This window comes from Sitophilus oryzae, unplaced genomic scaffold (assembly GCF_002938485.1).
Source record: "Sitophilus oryzae breed Bouriz unplaced genomic scaffold, Soryzae_2.0 scaffold_1396_pilon_pilon, whole genome shotgun sequence".
In the NCBI taxonomy this organism is placed as follows: domain Eukaryota; kingdom Metazoa; phylum Arthropoda; class Insecta; order Coleoptera; family Curculionidae; genus Sitophilus; species Sitophilus oryzae.
In genome coordinates this window covers 14,061,507-14,086,547 of record NW_022146055.1, presented here as the reverse complement: position 1 = coordinate 14,086,547, position 25,041 = coordinate 14,061,507, and the positions used below count along the sequence as shown (strand labels likewise).

The following is a 25,041-nucleotide window of genomic DNA, read 5'->3' as shown; positions in this document are numbered from 1 at the left end:
CTTTTAGTGCCAAGTGTACAAGATGGAAGCTTAATAGCCGTAAAAAACTCATCACAAATTTATTAGAATATTTTGAACGGGAAAATTAGTACAATTAAAATTAAGTACATCATTAAAAGTGGAAAAGAGACTTTCATAAGCTTTATCTAAATATGCCAAAAATATAGAGTAAAATTTAAAATTCTTCGTTTTCTTTCAATATATAATTTTTTGTAGGATATGTTAAAACCCATGCTTGGGCAACGATTTTGGTTGGCATTCGCTGTGTAAGAATTTTATTTTTTTTAGAAATCAATTTGTTGACACTTAATCATAAAATACATATATGACACTGTTCCCTCAATGAACACCGAGTAGGTTGAAGCTAAGAAACAACAGCGAATGCGAATGCAGATTCTTTGGGGAAAATGGGAAAACTCCAGAACCACTGAGTGCGTCGAGACGACAACCATTCACGCCATAAACTTTGGTACGACTGATATCGGAGATGGAGAACTACTCTCTAGGTTTGTTCCAACCAGCATTTCGGGATCGTTTCGAAATCGTACTCGAATCGGTTTTCTTGCACTTTGTTAGCATGCGCGGACTTCGAATAGTTTTGTGCGTGTATCGATCGGTTTTTTGTTTTTGTTCGAGGAAACAAGAAAATACGATTAAAGCTTACCTAAATATTGTTCATTTTCACCCTTTCACTAGGCAGTAACTCCAAATTGTCACTATCTGAAGTGGAGGTATAGAAATCAGTCATACCATCGTCACTCATCCTTAATTATTATTTATAGATAATTATAAATGTGTACAATTTAAAATTTCCGAACGATTTACTCCACACAAACTCACAAGTAAACGTATAACGCATACAATTCCTAACCGGATGCCGGACCACAATCAGCTGTTAAAAATCGATAATCCCTGCCAATATGCTTTATTGCGCAAGTCAACCCAAACAGTTCTCAATTTGGACCATGTACCGAAATTACTGTTCTGAAATCTGAAATCGTAACTAAACGATCCCAAGGTAGGTTGATACGCAAATAGGATCGTCCGATAACCGTCAAATCTCGGTTGGAACACATTTGAATTACTGCACACGAGCGTGATCGTTCGGTGACGGTTCTGCGGCGGGTTGGAACAAACCTTCTGTAAAACTGTCTTAGATACTGGATTTGGTCAAAGCACTGAAACCGTATGATGAGTTTATTGTAGTTATTATCTTATTACTCAAGTAAGGGGAAAACAATAGGATCTATTTACTTACTTACTGCCAATACTGCGTGTTCTTTCATGAGCTTTTCTGTGGCTGAAAAGCCCGATCCGTGATGTTATCTCTCTTCCGCACTCCGGACATTCAAAAATCTCATTACTTTGTTGCCTCTTTACTTTTTGGTTGTCGTTGTTAACTGAGTTTACAATTCTCCTCCGTTGCATTCTATTGTGCGCTGCTTCCTCCCACTGATGCTGCATACTTATCCCTTTTTAGTTTTCATGGAAAACATCCTTGTATCTTTTGAGTTGTCCACCCGGTTTCCTCTTACCCTCTACAAGTTCACCGTAAAGAATTGATTTCGGTAGGCGGTTCTCTTGCATCCTGCATACGTGGCCAGCCCATCTTAAGCGATATTAAGTAATCATGACTTCAGCGCCTCTCGCAACCTGCAAATAGGATCTATAAGATCGCGGTGATTATCTTCCCCCCTTCCATACAATCTCCATCTATATCTACTATTACGAGTAGACCAACATGTTTGGATTTATATACAGGGTGTCCCAGAAATGAGTGCAAGTATTTTAATGGGTGGTAGATCTCGATAAAAAAAACATATTTTCTCTTTATCGTTTTTCAAATAAGTCCAAAATAACAGAGTTATTTTACTTTGAAAATTTCCAAAAAAAAATGATTTTTTGCTAAAATTTTGAGAACCACTGGATCTTTTCTGGATTTTCTTTCTTGTAAATTTAATCTAATACCTATGTTGTCATATTATCAAGAAATTATGTTTTTTTAACTAAAAACTAAAAACAAATCCAAAAAATTTCGAATTTTCATTTTTTTTTCGCGAAAAAACCTCATAGACGTGTTTCTGGGGTTGAACTACCAGTTAAAATACTTGCACTTATTTCTGGGACACCCTGTATAGGTCAATAGCTTTTATATACTGCTGTGTTTACAAAAAAAGAATAGTATAAAACAAAAGTTAAATACGGTTTAACAAATTATTGAAAATAAACTAATATTAATCCCTCCTAAAAAACATAATATTCTAAATTCAACATCTCACTTTGACTCTTAAGTCTGTGAGATCACGAAAATACAATTTTACATTATTTAATAATAAGATACATGTAATGTAAAAAAATCAATTATTCTTGTCGGTATCGATTTTATCTTATCAGTAAATTCTAATAGATAATATCCGCGTGTATATTCGAAAACCGTTACACCTGTGTCATTACTCATTAAAACCTAATGAAAGCTAGTTGTAATTGTGTGATTCAAGTTTAAAATATTATTCTTAAAAATGCCGGAAATTAGTGCAAAAAAGCTTAAAGTATACCAGGAGATTTTTGAAGCAGTAAGTACCATTTGATTTTTGTAACTAAATTAGATTTTTGTAAGGTAATTCTAAAGAAATAACTAAATTCGATACTTGCCGTGATTCACTGATTAATTTATGAGTCATTTTGAATTTGAATTTCAAAACTATTTACTTAAGAAATTTATATCTCGATTTCTGAAATATATTATATAAAAATTTATAATTTATGTCAAATATACTAATACCGGGTGCGCTTCAAAAGTGGCTCACCCCTATAACTTTTTATTTTTGTAGAGAAAAAAACGAGGTTTGGTATGTTAGAATACGACATAAATTAGTATCTCCAGTGAAATTGCCGTTACATTTATGGCCATGGCATCCTAAATTAAAACTTTAGTTAAAATGCTATTAAGTAATTAAAAATGCTATTTTTGTTTTAAATTCAATTTGATCACAAATTGATTCGAAAATATATTTCTATTCAGAATGTCATTTTCTATCAAATGAAGTGAAAACATACTAAGAGTGTCATTTAAGAATCAAAAGTTGAAGTCATTTTCGGTGAAACAGGAAGTGACCGACCAACAAATAATTGAATACGTCAATCAATCCTAATTTATGTCATCTACGAACATACCAAATTTCGTTTTTTATCTTAAAAAAAAACAAAAAAGTTATAGGGGTGAGCGACTTTTGAGACGCACCCGGTATACAAGAAATAAATACATAGTTTTGGACAATAATTATCTCTATCTTAAACCATTTGAGTGTAAATATTCTTAAAAACAAACATTTCTTTTCGTAATATTAATGTAATTTTCGATTTTTACAGCTAAAAAATTCTATACAGAGTGGGCTATAAATAAGAGCAAATATTTTCATGGCTGGCAGATCTCGATAATAGAAACATATTTTCTCTTTACCATTTTTCGAATATGTAGGTAAATCCAAAATAACGGATATATTTTACTTTGAAGACTTGTTTATGTGTTTCATTTTTAATATTAAGAAAAAAATTTATACAGGGGACTATTGGGACAAAATAAACATAATTTCTTTTGGACATTTTTAAAAAATTGAAAATAGATCAGATATTTAAATTAGAAAGTTTAAGAAAAACTATTTTTTGAAAACCACCGGAATCATGACGCCGTGTCTTGCCCCCACATCGGCAAAAAAATTATACTTTTAACTTAAAAACTAGCAAACCTGCAGATTGATTTATTTCTACTAAAATTAGTGGTTTTAACTTTAACACAGTCATGGCATTTCAGATTAAAATTTAAAAAGTAATTTTTTACGAGAAAATGTCCAAAGTTGACATACGATATGCCATTCTATTAAAAATGTAATTTTCTATCAAATAAAGTAAAATACCACCATTCAGAAATCAAAAGTTGTAGTTGATTTTGATGAAAGCGAAACTGGCCGTGGCCGAAGCTAATTGAGTACCGTAAATTAATGCCGGTTTATGTCATATACTAACATACCAAATCTCGTTTTTTTATCTGAACAAATAAAAATGTATAGGGATGATCTACTTTTGAAAAACACCCGGTATTTATACATCCAAGTGTAAAATATAATATATAATAATAAAAGTTAAGTTTTTAAGACAAATTCAAGGAACTTCAAAGAATCGGACTCATTTTTGTTTCATAGATAGGCATGCATTTTTATCTTACGAAATGAAATAATTTAACAATGACATCAGATGTCTGATATAATCAGATAACCACGACAATTTTAATAGACTGCGTGGCAGGTAATATTTTTGTAAATATAATTTATTAATAATGAATTGATTACTATTGTTTTATATGTTGTTAAAATTTAAATAATTTTTTTACGTCAAATTGTTCCGTTTTAGGCGTTTTAGCATTAATACATTTTTTGATGTTACACCCCGTTACGGTTGCCACCTTTTTGCAAAGTAAAAAAAGGGCATTGGACTGTGAAAAAGGACTGGGAGGGGGAAGGGTAACCTGTTGATTGGGAACCGCTGATTATAATCGATACTTTAAAATTTAGAAAAGCTCTTTTTACGATCAAAACGGTAAAAATAAAACCTAAACCTGTTAATATTGTGTCTAAACTATCATTTCAGATTAAACGGCGAAATCGAAATAATGTTGCCGATTCTCAACAAAATTATATTGTTTTATTAGGATTAAAAATTATATTTTTTGTGGCTAGTCTGTACGTTTGATATTACAGGTGAAACACAAAAAGTAATTTTTAGACCAAATAGAACATGATATTTTTTTCAAATCTTAACAAATAATTTTTTAAAAAAATTCCTACGTTGCATATAATATAAAAATATTTGGTTTGGTTAGGATAAAAGTAATATTGCTGGTTGCTGTAGATAAATTTCTCGAGGAAAATACGTAAATAAAAAGTACTTTTTAGGTCAAAAAAAATCAAAAGGGCTATTTGTTCCAAAAAAGGACAGTCCTTTTCAAAAAAGGACAGGTGGCAACCCTACACCTCGTGTTACACATTCGGCATTTGAAACTTGAAACAGTTTTTATTTTAAAATTATTTTATAGAGTAGGTATGTCCCCGGATTATCTTTACAAGAGGAAAAACTTTTTTATTATTGACATTTTGAGAAAAATGCATTCTCCATAAAACGCATGGTATATTATAGCCGTAAATATCGTTTTTTTTTCGCAGAAAAATATGTTGACAGTCGTGAATTTTCTTTTTTTTTGTATATTCTAAAAAACTTTATAGAACTGCATCTTCACCGCAATTTTTCCCACGGTATAATTTCTTAATCTCTGATATTACCATGGTTACGGCAAAAGGGATGCAAATACAGAAAAAATTATTCGGTGGCTCTAAAATAAATCAATTCTTGTTTAGTTTTCAAACTTGAATATCTCGGTGAATTTTGACTTTTTGAAAAACGGTAAAAAATGTTTCTTTTATCGAGATCTACCAGCCCTGAAAATATTTGCACTTGTTTAGGACTCACCCTGTAGAATTTAAATGGCAACATTATTTTTATTGGGGAGAAATACAGTGTCCTAATTTTTAATATGTGTGATACAAGTATATCTTTTTTATAGTGCGATACCAATCAAGATGGTGAAATATGTATAGCGGAGCTTAAAGCATTTATCGGCGTTTCATCATCAGGCCGCAAAAAGGTTCTGACCGATGACCAAATAGCCTACATTTTCAGCATGGGAGATAAAGACAACAGTAAATCATTGAGTTTCGAAGAGTTTATTGAAGTTTTAGAAAATCCGGATCTTAAGTTTCTATTTGGAAAATGGGTAACCAGGTATGTTTTGATATTTAGTTTGGTTGCTGGTATCCAAATGTAAATATAGTAGATCCACTTAAAATTAGCAAAAAAATAATAATTTTGGATCCAAATATAAGTTAAGTAATTAAATTAGATTAGTGAAATATTTTTTTGCAAATACTGCGTGATAATTTATATAATATCGCGATAAAACAAGATGTCTTAAAAAGAAAGTACCTATACCTACCTATATCTCGAAATACATAATCTTAACCAAAACATTCAAATTTTTATACAGAGTAGATCCTCTAGGATTAATACCATATTATCAAAAAGCTTTATAATCAAGAAAGTTTAGATTTTGAAAGTTAAAAAGAATTCTAATGCAATTTACTATAATTTTTTTCTGTATTGTCCATCTAAATTATATTTTTTTTTGTTTAAACGGTTGTGTGAAAAACTGTGTATAATAAAAGAATGCCCATATGATATTCTATTTTTTCAAACGTCACAAAAATATTAGTTTTTGCGACGCAATTGACAATATAAAAAGTCATTTTAACGCCTAGGCATAAAAGTAAAGCACTTTTACGCCTAAGCATAAAAGTACAAAAATATATTATTAGACTGACATAAGTGTCAAATTCAACGATCGTAACCATTTCTCGATATATAGTTACATACAAAGTATGACTTTTAAATATTTATATTATTTGGAACGTTTGAAATTGTTTAAAAAATTATTTGTGGCGTTTGAAAAAAATAGTATGTTCTATTCGGAGTAAAAATTACTTTTTGTGCATCGGCTGTATGTTGCTGTATGTCAAACATACAGTCCCGCCACAACAAGTGTCATTTTTACTCCTAATAAAACAATATACTCTTTTTTCTCAAACGTCACAAAACCAATAATTTTTACGACGTGATTGATAATATAAAAATGTCATTTTAACGCCTAGGCATAAAAGTAAAGCACTTTTACAAAAGTAAAGCACGGAAAAATATTATTAAACTGACATAAAGTGTCAAATTCACCGATATAACCATAGTTTGTGGATACTTTAAATATATGTACCTACCATTGCGATAAAAAAAAGTAGTACAATAAAATCTGCTGGTTTATAATAAAAAAAACTTGAAAACTTGAAAAGTTGCCCATTTTTAAAAGGAAGGTAAATTTTTAATACTTTTATTTCGCCACGTATACCTACCAATTATTACCAAATTCATGGTAACGCCTAAAAAGGTGGCATAATTGTATTGTTTTCACTGACGACGATATCCACCTCTCGATATCCTTATAGACCAGGAGGTCTATCTGGGACTACTAATTCTTGTACTACTTTTTTTTGATCCTATGTATATAATATGTCTGCAGAAAAAAGAAGTAAAAAAAAATCTTATAAATGTATGTCCTAAAATGCTTAGTTTCGGAGATACAGGGTGTAGAAGTTTCATTTTTATTTCGATTGTTTCCAAATAATTTCTGAAGTAACGTCAATATTTGGATACAAATTCGTGTCTGGGAGTTTTTTGGCATGAGAAATTTGATTTTGATATCAGTAAGACTCCTATTTGTAGGGGGCGCCACCTACATGTATTTCAACTCTTTTGAAGAGTAATAACTTTTCGTTCGTACCTGTATAAAACTACTGAGTCGTAAAATATACATTTCCGTGATTTTTTATGTAAGAAATGTCTCTTGGTAAAAATCGCTACTAACAACCCCGTCCTCAAGAAATTTAGAATTGGAACAGTCAATACATGTCATTATTGACCAAAAATAAACATGTCGAGTATATTATTTGACCATAATGATAAATTTGGGAACTTTTTATTTTTTTAAATTAATCATAATTTTTTTTTCGAAAAAAATGATGATAGAACAGTTTCTATTGAAATTTTGGCACTAAAACATTTCAAATTTATGATTTCAGTCTAATAACTATTTAGTCAACATGTTTAATTTATGCCAATGATGACATGTATTGATAATTTCGATTCCAAATATTTTCGACAACTATTACTGGCAGCGATTTTTACCAAGAGACTTTTTTTACTTAAAAAATATCGTAAATGTAAATTTTTTTACTCAGTAGTTTTATACAGGTACAGACGAAAAGTTATTACTCTTCTTATTAGTCTTCAAACCAGTTAAAAATATGTAGGTGGCGCCCTCTACAAGTACGGGTTATATTGACATCAAAATCAAATTTCTCATGTCAAAAAACTCCCAGACACCAATTTTCATCCAAATATTGACGTTACTTCAGAAATTATTTGGGAAAAATCGAAATAAAAATGAATCTTCAACACCCTGTATCTCCCAAACTAAGCATTTTGGCACATATATTCATATGAACTTTTTTACTCATTTTTATCTGCAGAATATGCTGCCAAAGTTTCCGGAATACAGTTCGGATCACACTGTATAATTACAGGTATTACTCCTAAGTATTTACAACGTTTGAAATTGTTTAAAAAATTATTTGCGACGTTTGAAAAAAAATACCACGTTTTATTCGGAGTACAAATCACTTTTTGTGCGTCGCCTGTAATGTCAAACGTACCGGGTGGCCAACTAAGAATGGACGCCGGCTGTATCTCAGAAACTACTTATCCTATAGCTTTGGGAAAAAAATTCTTATAAGTAAATCGACCAAGAGAAATCGCTGGAAATTATTTTCAAGTTCGAAAAATGTCCGCTAGGGGGCGTTTCGCTGATAGCCAATCAGAAAACAGGGTTTTTCTCAAAAATATGCAGGTGAACAGGTATTTTAAATATTACCATTGTAATCATCGAGAAATTTCTCATTTTTTTGATATAGAGTGATTTGCTCTATCTCATAAAATAAAGTGGTGGGGGAAGGTTAAACTTGCTTTTATTAAAATAAGGATAACTCTGGTTTAGGTTAACCGATTTAAACAAACTAGGGCTCGTTTAAAAGACCTTTAAAATAAAAACACTAAATCACCACAATACACCAAAACACTTTTACTTTTACACTGGACGCGCGTTTCGCTAACGATTATAAAAAAGTTTATAATCATCTGCTGATGATGCTAACATGGTTAGCGAAACGCGCGTCCAGTGTAAAAGTAAAAGTGTTTTGGTGTATTGTGGTGATTTAGTGTTTTTATTTTACTGTGTAACACCAAAGGTTCCAACCCTCAACTGTAAAAGAGCTTTCCTTCCTTAATGATCTTCAGTATAAATTTTTTGTTTCTATCATTTTTTTTTTCGTGGTAGCTAGAGGGCGTTGTTTGACATCGTAACTGATATTGCGCGTTTGCATAAAAAAATTAAATGGGAGGCTATATTTCTCTTTACACAGTTAAATAGAGCACAACATTTCCAAAAGATCAGTGCAAACCGCAATTTTCTATCTTGTCTCTAACCTGAGATATTAAGAGAACAAATTATGTTAGGCTGCCGCTTAGGATTATAGTTTAAAAATTATAGTAGTAGGCTAGGAAATAAATAGAGGAAAATTGGTTACGTCAAAATATCAAACCATATATTTTCATTTCATTTTAATACCATTTAATTGTTATTTATCCATGTTCGTTCTTGATTCGACCCCATAAATTAAAACCCAGGCATATTGAACCCGATGACCTAACTAGCCATGGATATATGCCGCTCCAGCGTCTCTATCTACTAAAGTAAGTGGGATCCAAGAAGCCCCACACATTCATAGCAAAATATGCGACACAACTGCACCAAACTGCATTATCTACTCCAACTGCATTCATGCTGATGAAATTGCAACAAATGCATTTTTATCATGATGGATCCCATAACAAAATTGGCAATTCATACCTTAGAAATTATGGATAGTTCATTTCATTCAGATAATCATTCGCCATCCTAGAATTCCTGCTAACGGTCTTGGTACTGAACTACTTGCATCCAGGGTAGATTTGGATCAGTAGTGCATATTGTTAACAGTCGCACCTTCGGGGCTATATAAAAAGTGACCCAAACTTTATAATACAATAATAAATAACACAAACAACACCAACGGATAGAAGGCAATGAAAAAGCAAATAATCTAGCTAGGAAAGGAGCGAACACTCCACTAACTGGACCAGAACCGTTCTGCTTTCCAAGTGGTAACCAACTCAAGGCGGAACTCAAGAACTTGGAAGATTCCATCCGCAACCTGGAATGGAAATCTTGCAACGGTCTAAGACACTCGAAGAAGTTTCTGAGGGCTTATGATCAAGAAAAATCACAGATCTTCCTGGGTTTAAGTAAGAACAATCTTCGGATTGTCACGGGGTTTTTAACAGGACACTGTCTCCTCAATGAACATCTCAGTAGATTGAAACTAAGAAGAAACGGCGAATGCAGATTCTGTGGGGAAGATGGGTAAACACCAATACACCTCATCACTGAGTGCGCCGAGACGACAACCATTCGTGCCATGAATTTTGGTACGACTGATATTGGAGGTGGAGAACTACCCTCTATAAAACCGTCCCAGATACTGGCTTTTGTCAAAGCCCTGGGACTGTATGATGAGTTATGACTCAAGAAAGGGGGACACAATGGATCTGTAAGGTCGCAGTGATTAACCCCCCTCCCACTCATTCCAAATTCTAAATTCTAACACAAACAACAGGAAAAACACGAAAACAAGTGAAATCAAGGACAAACTTGGATTAATAGCTAAATGACGTTACATGAAATAAACCTCTAGTTTTCGGCCATACGAAATTTGGTCGTTTTCTGTTAAAAGCAATATAGCGGCACAAAATTTCTAGAAATTTTAATAAAAAATTATTGATTGTCCGACTTTCGGACATTTTAATCTGACTACCTATGTATAATTAACCAAGAAATTCTTAAAAATTATGTGGATGGACGATAATGTTACATAAACACGTTTAAAAATTTATGACGTCATCTTCTTTAAGAAAACGCCCGAAATATTGCCGAAATTCGGATGCATGAAAACTGAACTTAAACGTTTTGATATTTTGACGTAACTAATTTACCTCTTTTTGTTTCCTAGCCTACTACTATAGTGTTTTAAACTATATAATCCTGAGCGGCAGCCTAACATAAAATTTTTGTTCTCTTAATATCTCCGGTTAGAAACAAGATAGAAAATTGCGGTTTGCGCTGATATTTTGGAAATTGTGTGCTCTATTTAACTGTATAAACAGAAATATAGCCTCCTATTTAATTTTTTTATGCAAAAGCGCAATATCTGTTATGATGTCAAACAGCGCCCTCTAGCTACCACGATGGGAACTATTATGGAAACAAAATTTACACTCGAGATCATTAAGGAAGAAAAGCTCTTTTAAACGAGCCCTAGTTTGTTTTAATCGGTTACCCTAAACCAGAGTTATCCTTATTTTATACTAAAGCATATGTGACAACCTCGCCGTGCGACTAAATGGTTATCGTTGAGCCACGACTATCGAATGCTTTTGATAAATGAAATTTAGTATTCGTTTGATTTTGTTTTTAGTATGCGTCAGTGCATTATTAGTTCTTCCAAATTTTTATAACTTCGCCGTATAAATACTATGCTATTTTTGCGTTTATTAAAATAGTTAAAATACTAAAATAGTAGTTATTTTTTAATTTTATTTATTGACGATTGTGTGCATGTGCAGAATTTTTCCGAAAATTTGTGTGGTTTTCCGTAGTCCGATCTTTCAATTATTTAATTTTATATGGTATATGGTCTATTTTTAATGGGAAATTTTGAGAAGTAGCAATTTTAAGAGAGATGAGATGAACTTACAATTAATTTTAAAAATACATATTTGTATTTTAGATGTTTTAATAATATGAATTAGTTGAACTTAATAATCATATTTAAGTAATGTGGTTGTATAATCATATTTAAGTAAATGGTTATCGAACTCAAACTATGGGGTGAGAAAATTAAAATGAAAGTTTTACAGGTGCCAATTTTAAAAAAAAGTTAACGATTTTGTATTTTGTTTATGCTAATTCTCTTACATGTAGTTTTTTGCGAAGAAATATTTCATTTATTTTTTAAAGTAAATGCCAGTAAAAGTAAATATAATTTTTAAATAGAAATATGAAGCACCTAATATAAATAATTTTGATTTCTAATTTTTTATTTATATTTTCGTTCCATTACACTGCATGATTAGAAAATTAATAAATGTTTATATTTCATGATTTTAAAATTTGTTGTTAATATAACAAATTAGTTCTGTAATTATTATTATTCAATAAACCAACGTTGCCAAAAAATTTAGAGACTATATTATTTTTAAATAGGATCTAATATAAATAATTTTGACATCTAATTTGTTGTTTATATTTTGCTAATACTTAAAAAAAATATTTATATTAAATCATTTTAAATTTTGTTGTTAATAGGTATAACAAATTATTACTGTTATTATTATTTATTAAACCAGTCTTTGCTTAAAAACATTAAAAATCATTTTCTTACATCCAAAATAACAAGTATTATTGCAGTGTAACAACAGGATATTAATAAAAAAAAATTCAGAATATATAGACATACTATCCCTAACTAACTAAAGCCAAACAATAATATTCTTTGCTAATATCAACTAATACCAAAATATGGCAACAGCGCCCTTCATAATGTATTTTCTGTGTAAATACTAGCACCTCAATAAAAAAAATAATGTGTCGTTATCTATATCTGACTCCGCAAAAAATCAAAGATGCCGGCTTCTTTCATAGCATTGCCACCGACCGCTGTCGGGTTTGGAAACCTACGTCGCCGGGCGACAACTAAAATTCAGTTAATATTTTATTATAATCGATCCTGACGAATGAATGAATTTCATAAATGAATGAATTTTATAAATGAATGGTTTTTGCTGCCGAATTACTAGAATACAATATTTCAAGGCAGATGACGGATCTATTCGATAATTTTTATTCGAATAGTTTTCAACGAATGTTTTCTTACTAACTATCGAATTATTCGAATGAATTGCAACTATCGAATGTTTCGATAGTATTCATTCGATAGTTCCCACTACTACTGGAGATCATTAAGGAAGAAAAGCTCTTTTAAACGAGCCCTAGTTTGTTTAAATCGGTTAACCTAAACCAGAGTTATCCTTATTTTAATAAAAGCAAGTTTAAACTTCCCCCACCACTTTATTTTATGAGATAGAGCAAAACACTCTAAATCAAAAAAGTTACAAATTTCTCGATGATTACAATAGTAATATTTAAAATACCTGTTCACCTGCATATTTTTGAGAAAAACCCCGTTTTCTGATTGGCTATCAGCGAAACGCCCCCTAGCGGACATTTTTCGAACTTGAAAATAATTTCCAGCGATTTCTCTTGGTCGATTTACTTATTAGAATTTTTTTCCCAAAGTTATACGATAAGTAGTTTCTGAGATACAGCCGGCGTCCATTCTTAAGTGGCCACCCGGTACAGTCTCGCCACAAAACGTATCATTTTTACTCCAAATAAAACAATTATTATACTATTAGTATTAATATTAAAAAGTATACAATTTATAATTTTAGATATGTAAACTTTCTTCTACCACCTCGACCAACACAAACAGCGACTGAACATGTACAAACTTCTGTATTATATGGATCTGGTACTGAAACACAACAGTTATTGTTCACACCAAGGGCACTGAGAAGATCGGTATCTCAAGAAACACGCGTCACAATTGTCACTGAAGATATACCCGTATCGTATTTGAAAATGTTCACTTGTTGTCCTCCTCCGTTTGCAATGGTTATTTTCTCGATTTCGGCCTTATTCTGTTATTTATTGGGTACATAGCATTAACAATGAATTGGTACAATGAGACTTCTAAAAGTCAATTTTCAGATGAAATTTCAGAAAAAGGTTCTACTTTAACTGGAAATGGCAAAACAGCAAAAATATTCATGTACGAGCCTTCTAAACGGATTGAAGTTTGGAGATATTTAACTTATATGTTGGTACATATAGGGTAGGTAGTTAAAATTATTTTTTTATTATTTACTTCTTAAGCCCATCGCCCACGCTGCAACTATTTTGAGACAAAGGTGACAAACTAGTTTACCCTACAACCATTTTCCAACTAAAAGGAAATTGCTACACGCACACGCATGGAACTCATTCTGAATCAGTTTCAATCAGTTGGTGTAGTATTAAATTTATATAAGTTACTATGTCAGTTCTACGTTTAGTACTTGATTAGCCATTTTGATATAGATATAAAATAACTATATGTATAATGTATACCGGCGACAGGGGTATCAAAAATTGCTGGTCTATTTTAAATATTAAATTTACATAAAAACTTCGTTATTTCAAATACAACAATATGTATTTTTTTAAAACAAGTCGAAGCACATAAAGTTATCATCAAGATGGCTGGTGTCGCCATGGAAATTTTCTAGTGATAGTAGCTATTTTCAAAATCGACATTAGTTTATGGACTTTATTTAAATTTACAACAGGTTATTTTTATTTATTTTATCTACAATAAGGTTCATAAATATTTATTATTTTATCAAGAAAAATGAAGCAGTATCTGCTGGCGAAAGGAATGAATATGTTACTAGTGATTTTATTTTGTGAGAAGAATTGCTTGTTGGCCTGAAGCACAGAATATCTAGCTACGCAATATCTAGCTACGCAACAGAAGCCTCGTTACACGTATAAAATCGTAGGCATCAAAAGGAGACAGGCTTTAAAAGCCTGTCTCCAAATCAGATATTTTGATGCGGTAGTTTCGCTACTACATAATAGAGGGCGATAAATTTAAAAGAAAATAGTTTTCTACATACGAAATTTAAAAGGATTTTATGCAGTGTTGCCATTGTCTAATTCATATTGTAATACTTCCTGATAAAGCTTACAGCTTAGCTTAAATTTGCTACATCATTTAAACGTATTAAAATAGATCAGAGCTCTTTTTTCAAACGTTTAGGTATTTAACTTGCCATGTTAGTTGGAGCTAAATCTTACGAGCTGAATTACAATCACTTTGTAACGTTTGATTGTAATTGAATTTCCTGGCGTTCGATTGGACTTATACTTGGTATAGTAAGTATCTTCGGTGACACTGTAATATGATGGTACTTTGATGCATATAAAGTGGTACCTTAATATAGTACCATATTACGATACCACTTCTTGACGTTCGATTGGACTTATATTTGATTATACTTGCGTATTTTTTGACATTGCAATATTATGGTACCATGAATCATATCAAGGGGTACCACAATGTAGTACCATATTACGATACCATTACCTTTCGTTCGATTGGGCTTAAACTTTGTATGCTACGTATGTTCGGTGACACTGTAATATGATGGTACTATAATGTATATAAAGTGGTACCTTCTATATAGTACCATATTATGATACAATTTCCTGACGTTCGACTGGGCTCGCTCATATTTGATTATACTTGCGTATTTTTGATGATATTGCAATATTATGGTACCATGAAGCCAAGAAGTACCATAATGTAGTACCATATTACGATACCATTTCCTGGCGTTCGATTGAGTTTAAACTTGGTATATACTACGTATCTTCGTTGACATTGTAATATGATGGTACTCTGATGCATATAAAGTGGTACCTACCTATAGTACCATATTACGATACCATTTCCTGGCGTTCGATTGTGCTTTAATTTGGTATACTACGGATCTTCGGTGATATTGCAATATTATGAAGCATATCGAGTGGTACCATAATAGAGTAAAATATTATGATATCATTTCCTGTAGTTCGATTGGGCCAAAATTTGGTATACTTGCGTTTCTTTATAAAGATTTGTTTAATTAATAATTACAATTTATTTTACGAATTTTAATTTATTGTACGATGTCGTGACAGCAACTTTTATGCCGAACTAATATATTATTAATTATTGTACCTGTATCACTTTTTAAAATCTACCTAGGTAGGTCTATATAAATAACGTGGTAAAAACAGAAGAAATTTGTTATTATAGTATTTTTTTAGTCACTTAACATTTTTTATACTGCATTTTAATAAATTATTTCCATTATTATTAAACGTATATTTCATTACTGACGTTTCAGCATTAACAAATATCACTATCAATCGCCCTGTATATTATTAATTTTAAAGGTAATTTTCTTAGTTAACATTTAAAACTATTTTAAAAGCCAAAACGATAATTAATATAAGTGTATCTGACAAGAAACGAAGAATAGAAAGAAATTATTATACGCCAGAAAAAGAATGGGATGCCAACATGATACAAAGAATACAAGGTATGATATTGCGCAGGTTGGTTACTACGTCACAGGTGATAAACGGCACCATTGGTTAGGCAAGCTCCGCGCGCCAATTTCAAATTGTCAAACAGATGACACAATAAACGCGAAAATAATTTTTCAAATGTCAAGCTCGATAATTTGACATAACTTTTGGGGTTATGTCCTGATTCTTCCCTATTTTAGGTCTTTTTTTTATTAGTGGCAATTGAACAATATGGATCTTTTTCTGTATGGCGTATGACGTCACAGGTGGTATGCGCAAACTTAACGAAATTGGAGCCGCTATCGATCATACCTTGTTTTCTTTGTACCATGGGATGCCAATTAAAGTCTTTTTGAATCTGGCAACTGTGCATATTTAGCCGAGCTTCAAGGTTGTTCAAGGCCGTCGACGTGCCGTCGATCCAAAACCGAAAATTTCCAATTATATTCTGATTATGATATTGTCGCGCCATCTAGTATTTTATTTGTGAAATTTTAGCTCTTTCATTTCGAGTATTTTTCTGTTGCCTAGCTAGATATTCTGTGCCTGAAGTTACCGCAGTATACATTTAAGGAAGCAATCATATAAAGTTTATTTGTCTGGCTTGAAAGTCAGCACAAGGATTAATTCTGAAAAGTGGTGTACAAGGTGTTGACAAACCTTTTTATTATAGCATGCATAATTAGATACAGTACGTCTGCTGGATCTGTGTCTATAAAAGGAATGCGGACAAAAAACATTTAAATAAACAACAATATATTTTATACGTCGACTTGACGAGTACGTCACCGCAAATCGCTCCGCCCACTCATTTTATTGGCTACTAGCAAATTTGTCGAATTTTTATTGATGGGACGCGTCGTCAAATATTTTACGAAAAACATGGAGAGAATATCGTTTCCCCTCTCACGGATACCCCGTAGCTACAGAACGGACAGACCTACTGTATCTTTAAATATCTCAAAAACCAAATATTTTAGACATATGATATGACCCTTATAATAAATGCCTTATTTTATGTCCAAGAATCCCAAAATGAAATAAAATACTGGGTGCTCTATAAGAAAAAAATATAAGTTTGGTATGGATATTAGTTCTCACGCACCCTGTACATTTCAAAATAATTTTAAATTATGCACATTGCCTTCCCACATATACCCATAAAATATTTTGTTTCTACATCTTTCCGTTTTCCTATAATCAACCGAGGCAAATGAGGTGCGCCACTCTGTATAATATTTTTTTTTATTTTAGTAGTCTTGTTTTATAAGTTTTCTTAAAATATATTTTATCTACTCTATACATACTTATTTTCACAAATAAATTACAAAATGCATTATTTAACTTTATAACATAAATCAACCTATTAGTTTAAAGGAGGATTATTTTATTTTATTTTATTTAACCAGATAATTTTGCTATTGATCATGTTATCTTAATAAACGTCTCTGAAAATAAATTTGTGCTTTTAGATACCACGCTGTCAATAAGAGTTACGTAGGTATTGATATTTTTGATGCATTTGTGATGCAATTATTTGATTGTTTTGATTGCCTAATTTAAACTGGCTGCCTATGCAAAAATTTAAATAATGTGTTTTTTACCTTGTTTATGGAAATAAATATAGAGAATATGTTCAAAGCAAGTAAAATAAATTAATATACAGGGTATCCCTTTAAAAAAAATCATAAGTTTGGGCCATATTTCAATGATAACAGTTCTCAGTGAAAATCTAGTTACCCCACTGAATTCTACGTGAAAAACTCTATGAGACCCAGCTTTCATCTTTTCGATAAAATGCAAAATTTTCAAATTCACCCTGTATTTTAGAAACTAAGAGGTCTAGGAGGAATCTATGTGTAGAATATTTAGTTTCATAAAAAATTAGCTCAGTGCGGTGGTAAAAACCGCATTTTTGTATCTCTACTCATAAACGAGAAACCCTGAAAACCCACAAAAATGGGACACCCTGACAAACATTACATTTGCATCATACATCATTAACTAATTTGGTCCTAAGAAAATAAATTAGAAAGTTGTCTCACTGTAACACAATAAAAAATTGGTTCCGCATATCTGTTCCTGATAACACTGTCCTAACTGTCTGAAAACATTCGTAAACCTAATATAGTACTTCCAAAGTTACTTGGACTGGTTTGGGACTGGATAAGTTGTTTGTCCAGACGATGCCAACAATAGCGATAAAGTTAGTGTCGAAATTGCCATCTTATTCGATAGTCAAGCAGCACTAAACGCAATCAACTCAGTAACCATTAATTCGAAGTTGGTCAAAGAATGCGTAGAGAAGCTCAACAAATTAGGCAAAGAAAATAAAATCCTCCTACTCTGGGTGCCTGCTCACCAAGGGATGGAACTCAATAAAAAAGCAAATGATCTAGCTAGAAAAGGAGCGAACACTCCCACTAACTGGACCAGAACCGTTCTGATTTCTAAGCGGGAACCAACTGAAAGCGGAACTGAAGAATCTGGAAGACTCCATCCGTAATCTGGAATGGGTGTCCTCCAACGGTCTAAGACACTCGAAAAAGTTCCTCAGAACTTACGACCGAGAAAAATCAAAGGTTTTCCTTGATTTAAGTAAAAACAATCTTCGGATTGTCACTCTAACAGGACACTGTCTTCTCAACGAACACCTCAGTAGGTTGAAGCTGAGAAACAACGGCGAATGCAGATTCTGTGGGGAAAATGGGGAAACACCAGAACACCTTATCACTGAGTGCGCCGAGACGACGACCGTTCATGCTATGGCTGATGGCTTTGGCACGGCTGATGTCCAGGATGTAGAGCTGGCCTCTGTGGAGCCGTTTCAGATACTGGCTTTTGTTAAAGCCCAACAAGGAAGGGGAGCACAAAAAGATCTGTAAGGTCGCGGTGATTAAATCCACTCCTAAACATTCTACATTCTAGTGTCAAAATTAAGAACACTAAACCGATCTAGTTTCCAACTGACTTTGGAAATACTATATCTCTTTATTGATTCTTAATTATGTTAATATTTTAGTGTATTGTAATTTATAATAATATTTTTTTATCATCATCATCATTTTCAGCTTATTCAACCATTTCCAATGTGTGTAGCCTCCCTCACATACTCTCTTTGTAGTTGGACCCATTGTTGCCTATTGTTAACTCTGCGAGCCCAAGTTATCCCTGCAAATTTCCTAATACCATGGTCCTATCTCAGATTCAGTCTTCCTCTAGGTCTCTTATTAATTCCTCGTGCATATTTTTATACTGTTAAGAATTGCATTTCTTTTTGTTTCATATTAAGCCACGTACATATGATTACAAATCTCGTCGTACAACTGATGCTGGGCATTCCCTTAGAAATGGCTCATAAGTGGGCGAGAGTAACTATGGTTTACTTTTTTGGAGTGATAGCAGGATCGCTTGCCACATCTGTGACTGATCCCTGGACAAGATTAGCTGGAGCCAGTGGCGGAGTTTATGCGTTGTTAACTGCACATATAGCGTCAGTAATTATGGTGAGTAATAGTTTTAATAGCGTTGTTCTAATTAAATTGTTATTAAGAAAAGTATCAAAACTTGCGAGGAAATATACCTCTGTGAAATTTATCTCTATGGCATTCAAAATTAGCAAAAGTAAGTAAATCGTAAAACTGCATTTGAGCGTTGATTGTAGGAGTAAAGAATAATACCGGGACCCCATTAGCCAGCACGCCACGCCATGCCACCACATGTCTTTAGGATATATGCGTATGTTTTTCCATTTAATTAGGTACATGTATTGCGTACACACTAGGCAACACACCCACCCCACGTCACGCCATCCCACGCTATCACATCTGTGATGGGCTATTCGTCTGTCTCAGATGTGTACACCCTTTCCCGCGTCGTAACACGTGGGCTCACGTGGGATAGCGTGGCGTGGAATGAAGTGTGGCCTAATGCGGTCCAGGATTAAATAATACTTTTCTTCCAATCAACGACTTGAGGATGATTAAAAGACTTTAAAATCTCTCATTTATGAGAATAAGTATAGTGAGTAATCTTAAATCAAAATAGATAATACTGTCACAAAATAGAAATCAACCAGAACGCCGACTCTGCCGAATTTGATGACGTTTCACGAATCGCGACGCCATATTGGCAGCGGGTAACTCTCAGGGCCGGATTAAAACGCTTTCTCAGGCTGTTGTCAGGGTTATATTGAATAAGTATTTTTATTATCTGATAGGTATGTGATTACAGACTGAGCGTAATACGTTATTTCGAAAGGTTAGGTTTGTATTGTATACATACCACCACATGTAATTTTTATGCAGCGTTTTTTTTGCAATTAGTAGGTAGGCAGATAATATATGCGTAGTCAAAAATTTGGAAATGGGTAGAGATCGTGAATTTTAAAAATAAACTAAACCAATTAATTAAAGGTCAACTTTCTACTCGAACCCTTGAGCTGCGTTTTACTGGTTGGCAAAAATCCGTAATCATCTCTACACCTTACGGTCTTTTTTAGAAGAAATTAATTGATTTTTTCATTTTTACTTTTTTATGGTCTGGGAAATTACGCGAATTGCGTTGCTATAGATACGTTCTAAAGTGTAACAATCCTGAATTTACTTGTTAGAGGCACGTTCTGCGTTTTGAGTACACATTATCAAAATAAAAATGTTTTTTTTAATGCTGGGAAAGTTTCGCTTGAACACAATGTTACCCAGATAAATCGAACTCATTATAATAATAAAATTATGATTAGGTAGATAGGTAATAAGTATTGTGTTAAGATGGGTTAATACAGTATTTAAAATAAAACAATCTATGCATTTGTTTAATATCTATTTATTTCTCCTTATTAATAATTTATTTTTATTTGTTCCGCTTTTAAAATTCGTATTTATGTGTCAAAATTAATATTCATATTACGCGATGGTTAGAATTCAACTAAACCCTGACCGGCCCTGATTAAACCGGTAACGCCGCTACATTGACAGGTGTTACCCGCTCATAAAGGATTTTTTAGGTTAGCCACCGTTTCGCGCGCATTTTGGGAGTCAACCTTCTGGTTGATTTCTATTTTGTGATACTGTTGCGGACCGGTGCGGACTCGACCTAACCTAACTTACCTAACTATATGCACAGAACACACTAAAGAAGAACGCTAACTCCCATGCATTTTTTAGTTTCAAAACGGTTTCAAATTTGTAAAGAAATCTGTAATTTGTATATTGAAGTGGCGCCATCTAGCCACCCAGGAAAGTAACTAATGTGGCGGCAAATTTAAATAGATGCAATTTATTTTTAAGCAAGACGTATGACTTGTTCGCCAGTTAGAGCCAATCAGATTTCTACAAAATAATGTGTAGTCATCTGATTGGTCCCAAGCAGGGTTCGGAAGTAGTTAATTAAGACGTAATTTACCTGATTAACTACGTGTAGTTTTTTTCAAAAACTACGTCTTTTCCCGTTCATTAACTACATGAAAACTACGTTAATAAACTATGTATTGATATTATGAATAATTTTCCTTTGTATGAGGTGTAATAGGGATAATATGATTTAAATATTATATTTAAAACCATATTTCTTCTGTTTTATTAAATACATTATGTGTTTTTAAAGCTTCAAGTTATTATAACCTCACCTCAAACCTTTGATATTTGAAGGTAAAATACATAGGTTACATAAACTACACCCTCTACATAAACTACATTAACTACAAGTAATGTAGTTTATGTAGTTTTTAAAAGTAACATGTAGTTTTCCGAACCCTGGTCCCAAGTTGGCAAACAAGTCAAATGGTAAAAAACAAGGATTTATATATAAAGGTTAAACCAGGTTAAACTATTGTAAAGTGTTAAATGGTTTGCTTATATCATTTTATGTGCATAAAAACCTACAATAAATAATTTATTTTAATGTACAGAAAATTATACCATGAAACATTTTACAAACAAATAAAACAACAGATTAAAAAGTATAATATTTATTATAGTACCAGATTTAAGAACACATAACAAATATCGTTGGAATACAAGAGAAAGTGACGTCCATTAGAAACAATAATGTTTTATTTACGTGTATTTTTTACATATGGACTTGAACAATTGTGTAATATCACATTGTGGAGTTTATGTACAAAAATATGGAGTTGATCACTTTTTTTTGTAAAAATATATGGCGTTGTAAATATTACATTGTTAAAAAATAAAATTCAGGAACATTTGGACTTGGTTAGGTTACCTCACCTCACTTTCTTGGATTATTAAATACAATTGTTAGATAAATCAAAGACCTTTAACTTAAACCTTACCTTTAATAAAGATCTTAAAAATCAAACACAAAACAAAGTTCAAAAAAATTCAAAAATACAAAATCACGATTGTAAAATGAAGATTGCAAAAACACAGCCAAACAACCAGAAAACAGCGAAACGCACATCTCCGTTCAACTGCAAAACACAACTGAAGAGGAAGGAGGAAGCCGGAAAACTGATTTGACATACAGAATAATGACAGAACATAATTAATAGGCCTATTTAGGCAACTATAAAAACAATTTTGTACGCAATTGTTAGGCAACTAGAAAAATTAAAATAAAAAATGCGCCATCTAGCGCCCCAGGAAATTACTACCCCAAAAAAAGATCGTTCAAGGTCGTATATCTCAGTTGACTGGCCCTGACTATATGGCCCGCCCTCGGATGACCTTAACATCGCATTAAAGAATAGACACCGTAATGATTCATCGAAGATTCGAGAAGAATCGAGTTCCACTAGAATGGAGTAGTACATACGAGAACAATTGAAACCTTCTCTATGCACATAACGATCTATGGACTATTCTAGAGATATTTAGCTCTCGGTATAAAAGCCGGCGGCTGTGGCCTACAGAGGGCAGTTATATAAATAGACGAGTACAGTTGACGCGCTAAAATTCAAAAATAAATTTTGTTATAAATCGTTTGTAAATAGTTCTTTAAATGTTTTATCGTTATTGTTTTTGTTAATTAGTGTTAAATAAATAGTGTTTAAATAAATTGTGACTTTCTATCCACACGGAACCGACGAAAAACGTAACAATACATATAAACGTTAAATGAATACGTTTACTACAATGTATAGTTATCATTTTGTTGCAGTAATATTGAAATTTAATAATAATAGATATTTTATCTTATTATAAGTATGTATTACTTTTATTATGTATTTCAAGTTAATATTTCCTTTTTTTTAGAATTGGGGTCAAATGCAGTTTCCTATAATACAATTATTTATATTTGGAATCATTATAACTGTGGATTTGGGCACTGCAATTTATGATAGATATTTTCTTAATATAGAAAATAATGTTGGAGTCATGGCTCATATTGGAGGTAAAAACTTTGAAATTATTAATACATTTATTAATCATATATATCACTAAATAACTAGAAGTTTTAAATCAATAGTCTATTAACGCACAGTTTTGAAATGTTGAAATTATTGCAAATAAAACAAATATAGAAATTATACAAGATTTTTGTATAACTTCTCTAATTGTTTCCCATTTGACATATCCACGCATCATTTGACAGACTCTGTATTGATCACGCAATGTAATAATTGGTTTTGAAAAAGGCAATATGAATTTTATTATATTACTTGAATCACTGTGTATATCTACAAACGATTTTAAAATATGTTAAAATATTCAGGTTGAGCCTTAAATAAGCGCAAATATTTTTAGGGGTAGTATATCTTGATCCCAGAAACACGATTATGATTTTTTTCGCCAAAAAAAAATTTTGAAAATTTGGAATTTTTTGAAAAAAATTGCATTTTTTAGTTAAATAACATATGTAATTTGATTATAATATGGCAACATAGGTAGTAGGTTAAATTTACAAGAAAGAAAATCCAGAAAAGATCCAGTGGTTCTCAAAATTTTAACAAAAATTCATTTTTTTTGAAATTTTCAATATGAAATAACTGCGTTATTTCGGATTTATTTGAAAAAACGATAAAGAGAAAATATGTTTCTTTTATCGAGATCTACTCGCCCTGAAAATATTTGCACTTATTTAAGTCTCCCCTGTGTATAATTTCCCTTGTAAATATTATATGTTGTAAAAAAGATCTCAAATATAATACTGGATCACCTCCTTGTAATTTATTAAATCAGCCTTCATTTTAATGTATTTTTACATTTTAGGTGCAGTGGCAGGTCTTCTAGTAGGAATTTATATTCTCAAAAACCTTAAGCAGACGACATTTGAAAAATACCTTTGGTGGGTTGCCCTGGTTCTTTTTATCATTTTAATGGTTACAGCGATATTCTTAAACATTTTTATGCCTTATCGGTATCCCAGCTCATCTCAACAAATTAATATAAATTAATTAAACAATCAATAATGATTGACAAAGAACTGAATTTTATGAAGCTTTTGCTATTTTCTAATATAGGCACTCGATAAATAGTATTTTTGCTTTGTTGTTGAGACTGAATTATGAATTAAACTTGTTTATAAGGTTTTTAATTTATTTTAATACCTAATGTATGAATCAAAATATACTCAGCACTACTCTGTATAATTTAAAATAATTTTATTACTTGGATTACCCTCAAGCCTCTCTTGAATTAGATAAGCATAATATTTAATACCTATCCAGTATCCAGTCTATATGTGCAATATATGAAATCAAATTCCATGTGTACATTAATATTGAAATAAGATATATAAATATGCCTGCACAGAATTCATTTATTTTAATATTTAAATTGTTTAACTTAATTTTAGTAATAGTTTATATAATTTTTTAGCAAATAATATGTAAGTAAATGTAATAAATAATTATTTAATTTGTATATCATATTTTTTTACCCCTCTTATATCTCACCCCCCCCCCCCGCTTATATCTCTTTATTTTTCTCATCCCTCTCAAAGCCCCTCTGCCTTTTCCATAGTACCAATACATTTTTCTTTGTATCATGGTACCAATAAGTATGGAGGGTAGAGTTTTTAAGCCCTGCGTAGTA

The 25,041-nt window shown here is 31.9% G+C and overlaps 1 protein-coding gene across 1 annotated transcript; it reads left to right on the top strand.

The window, feature by feature from the left end:
* The first annotated feature begins 2,433 nt into the window (after positions 1 to 2,433).
* LOC115876077 (rhomboid-related protein 2-like) lies at positions 2,434 to 24,756 on the top strand. Its single transcript, XM_030891765.1, has 7 exons — positions 2,434 to 2,573; positions 5,615 to 5,832; positions 13,318 to 13,580; positions 13,637 to 13,760; positions 19,335 to 19,548; positions 23,260 to 23,398; positions 24,217 to 24,756. Exons 1-7 carry the CDS (start codon positions 2,520 to 2,522, stop codon positions 24,399 to 24,401), a joined length of 1,197 nt encoding a protein of 398 aa, XP_030747625.1. The 5' UTR covers positions 2,434 to 2,519; the 3' UTR covers positions 24,402 to 24,756.
* The last annotated feature ends 285 nt before the right edge of the window (positions 24,757 to 25,041 follow it).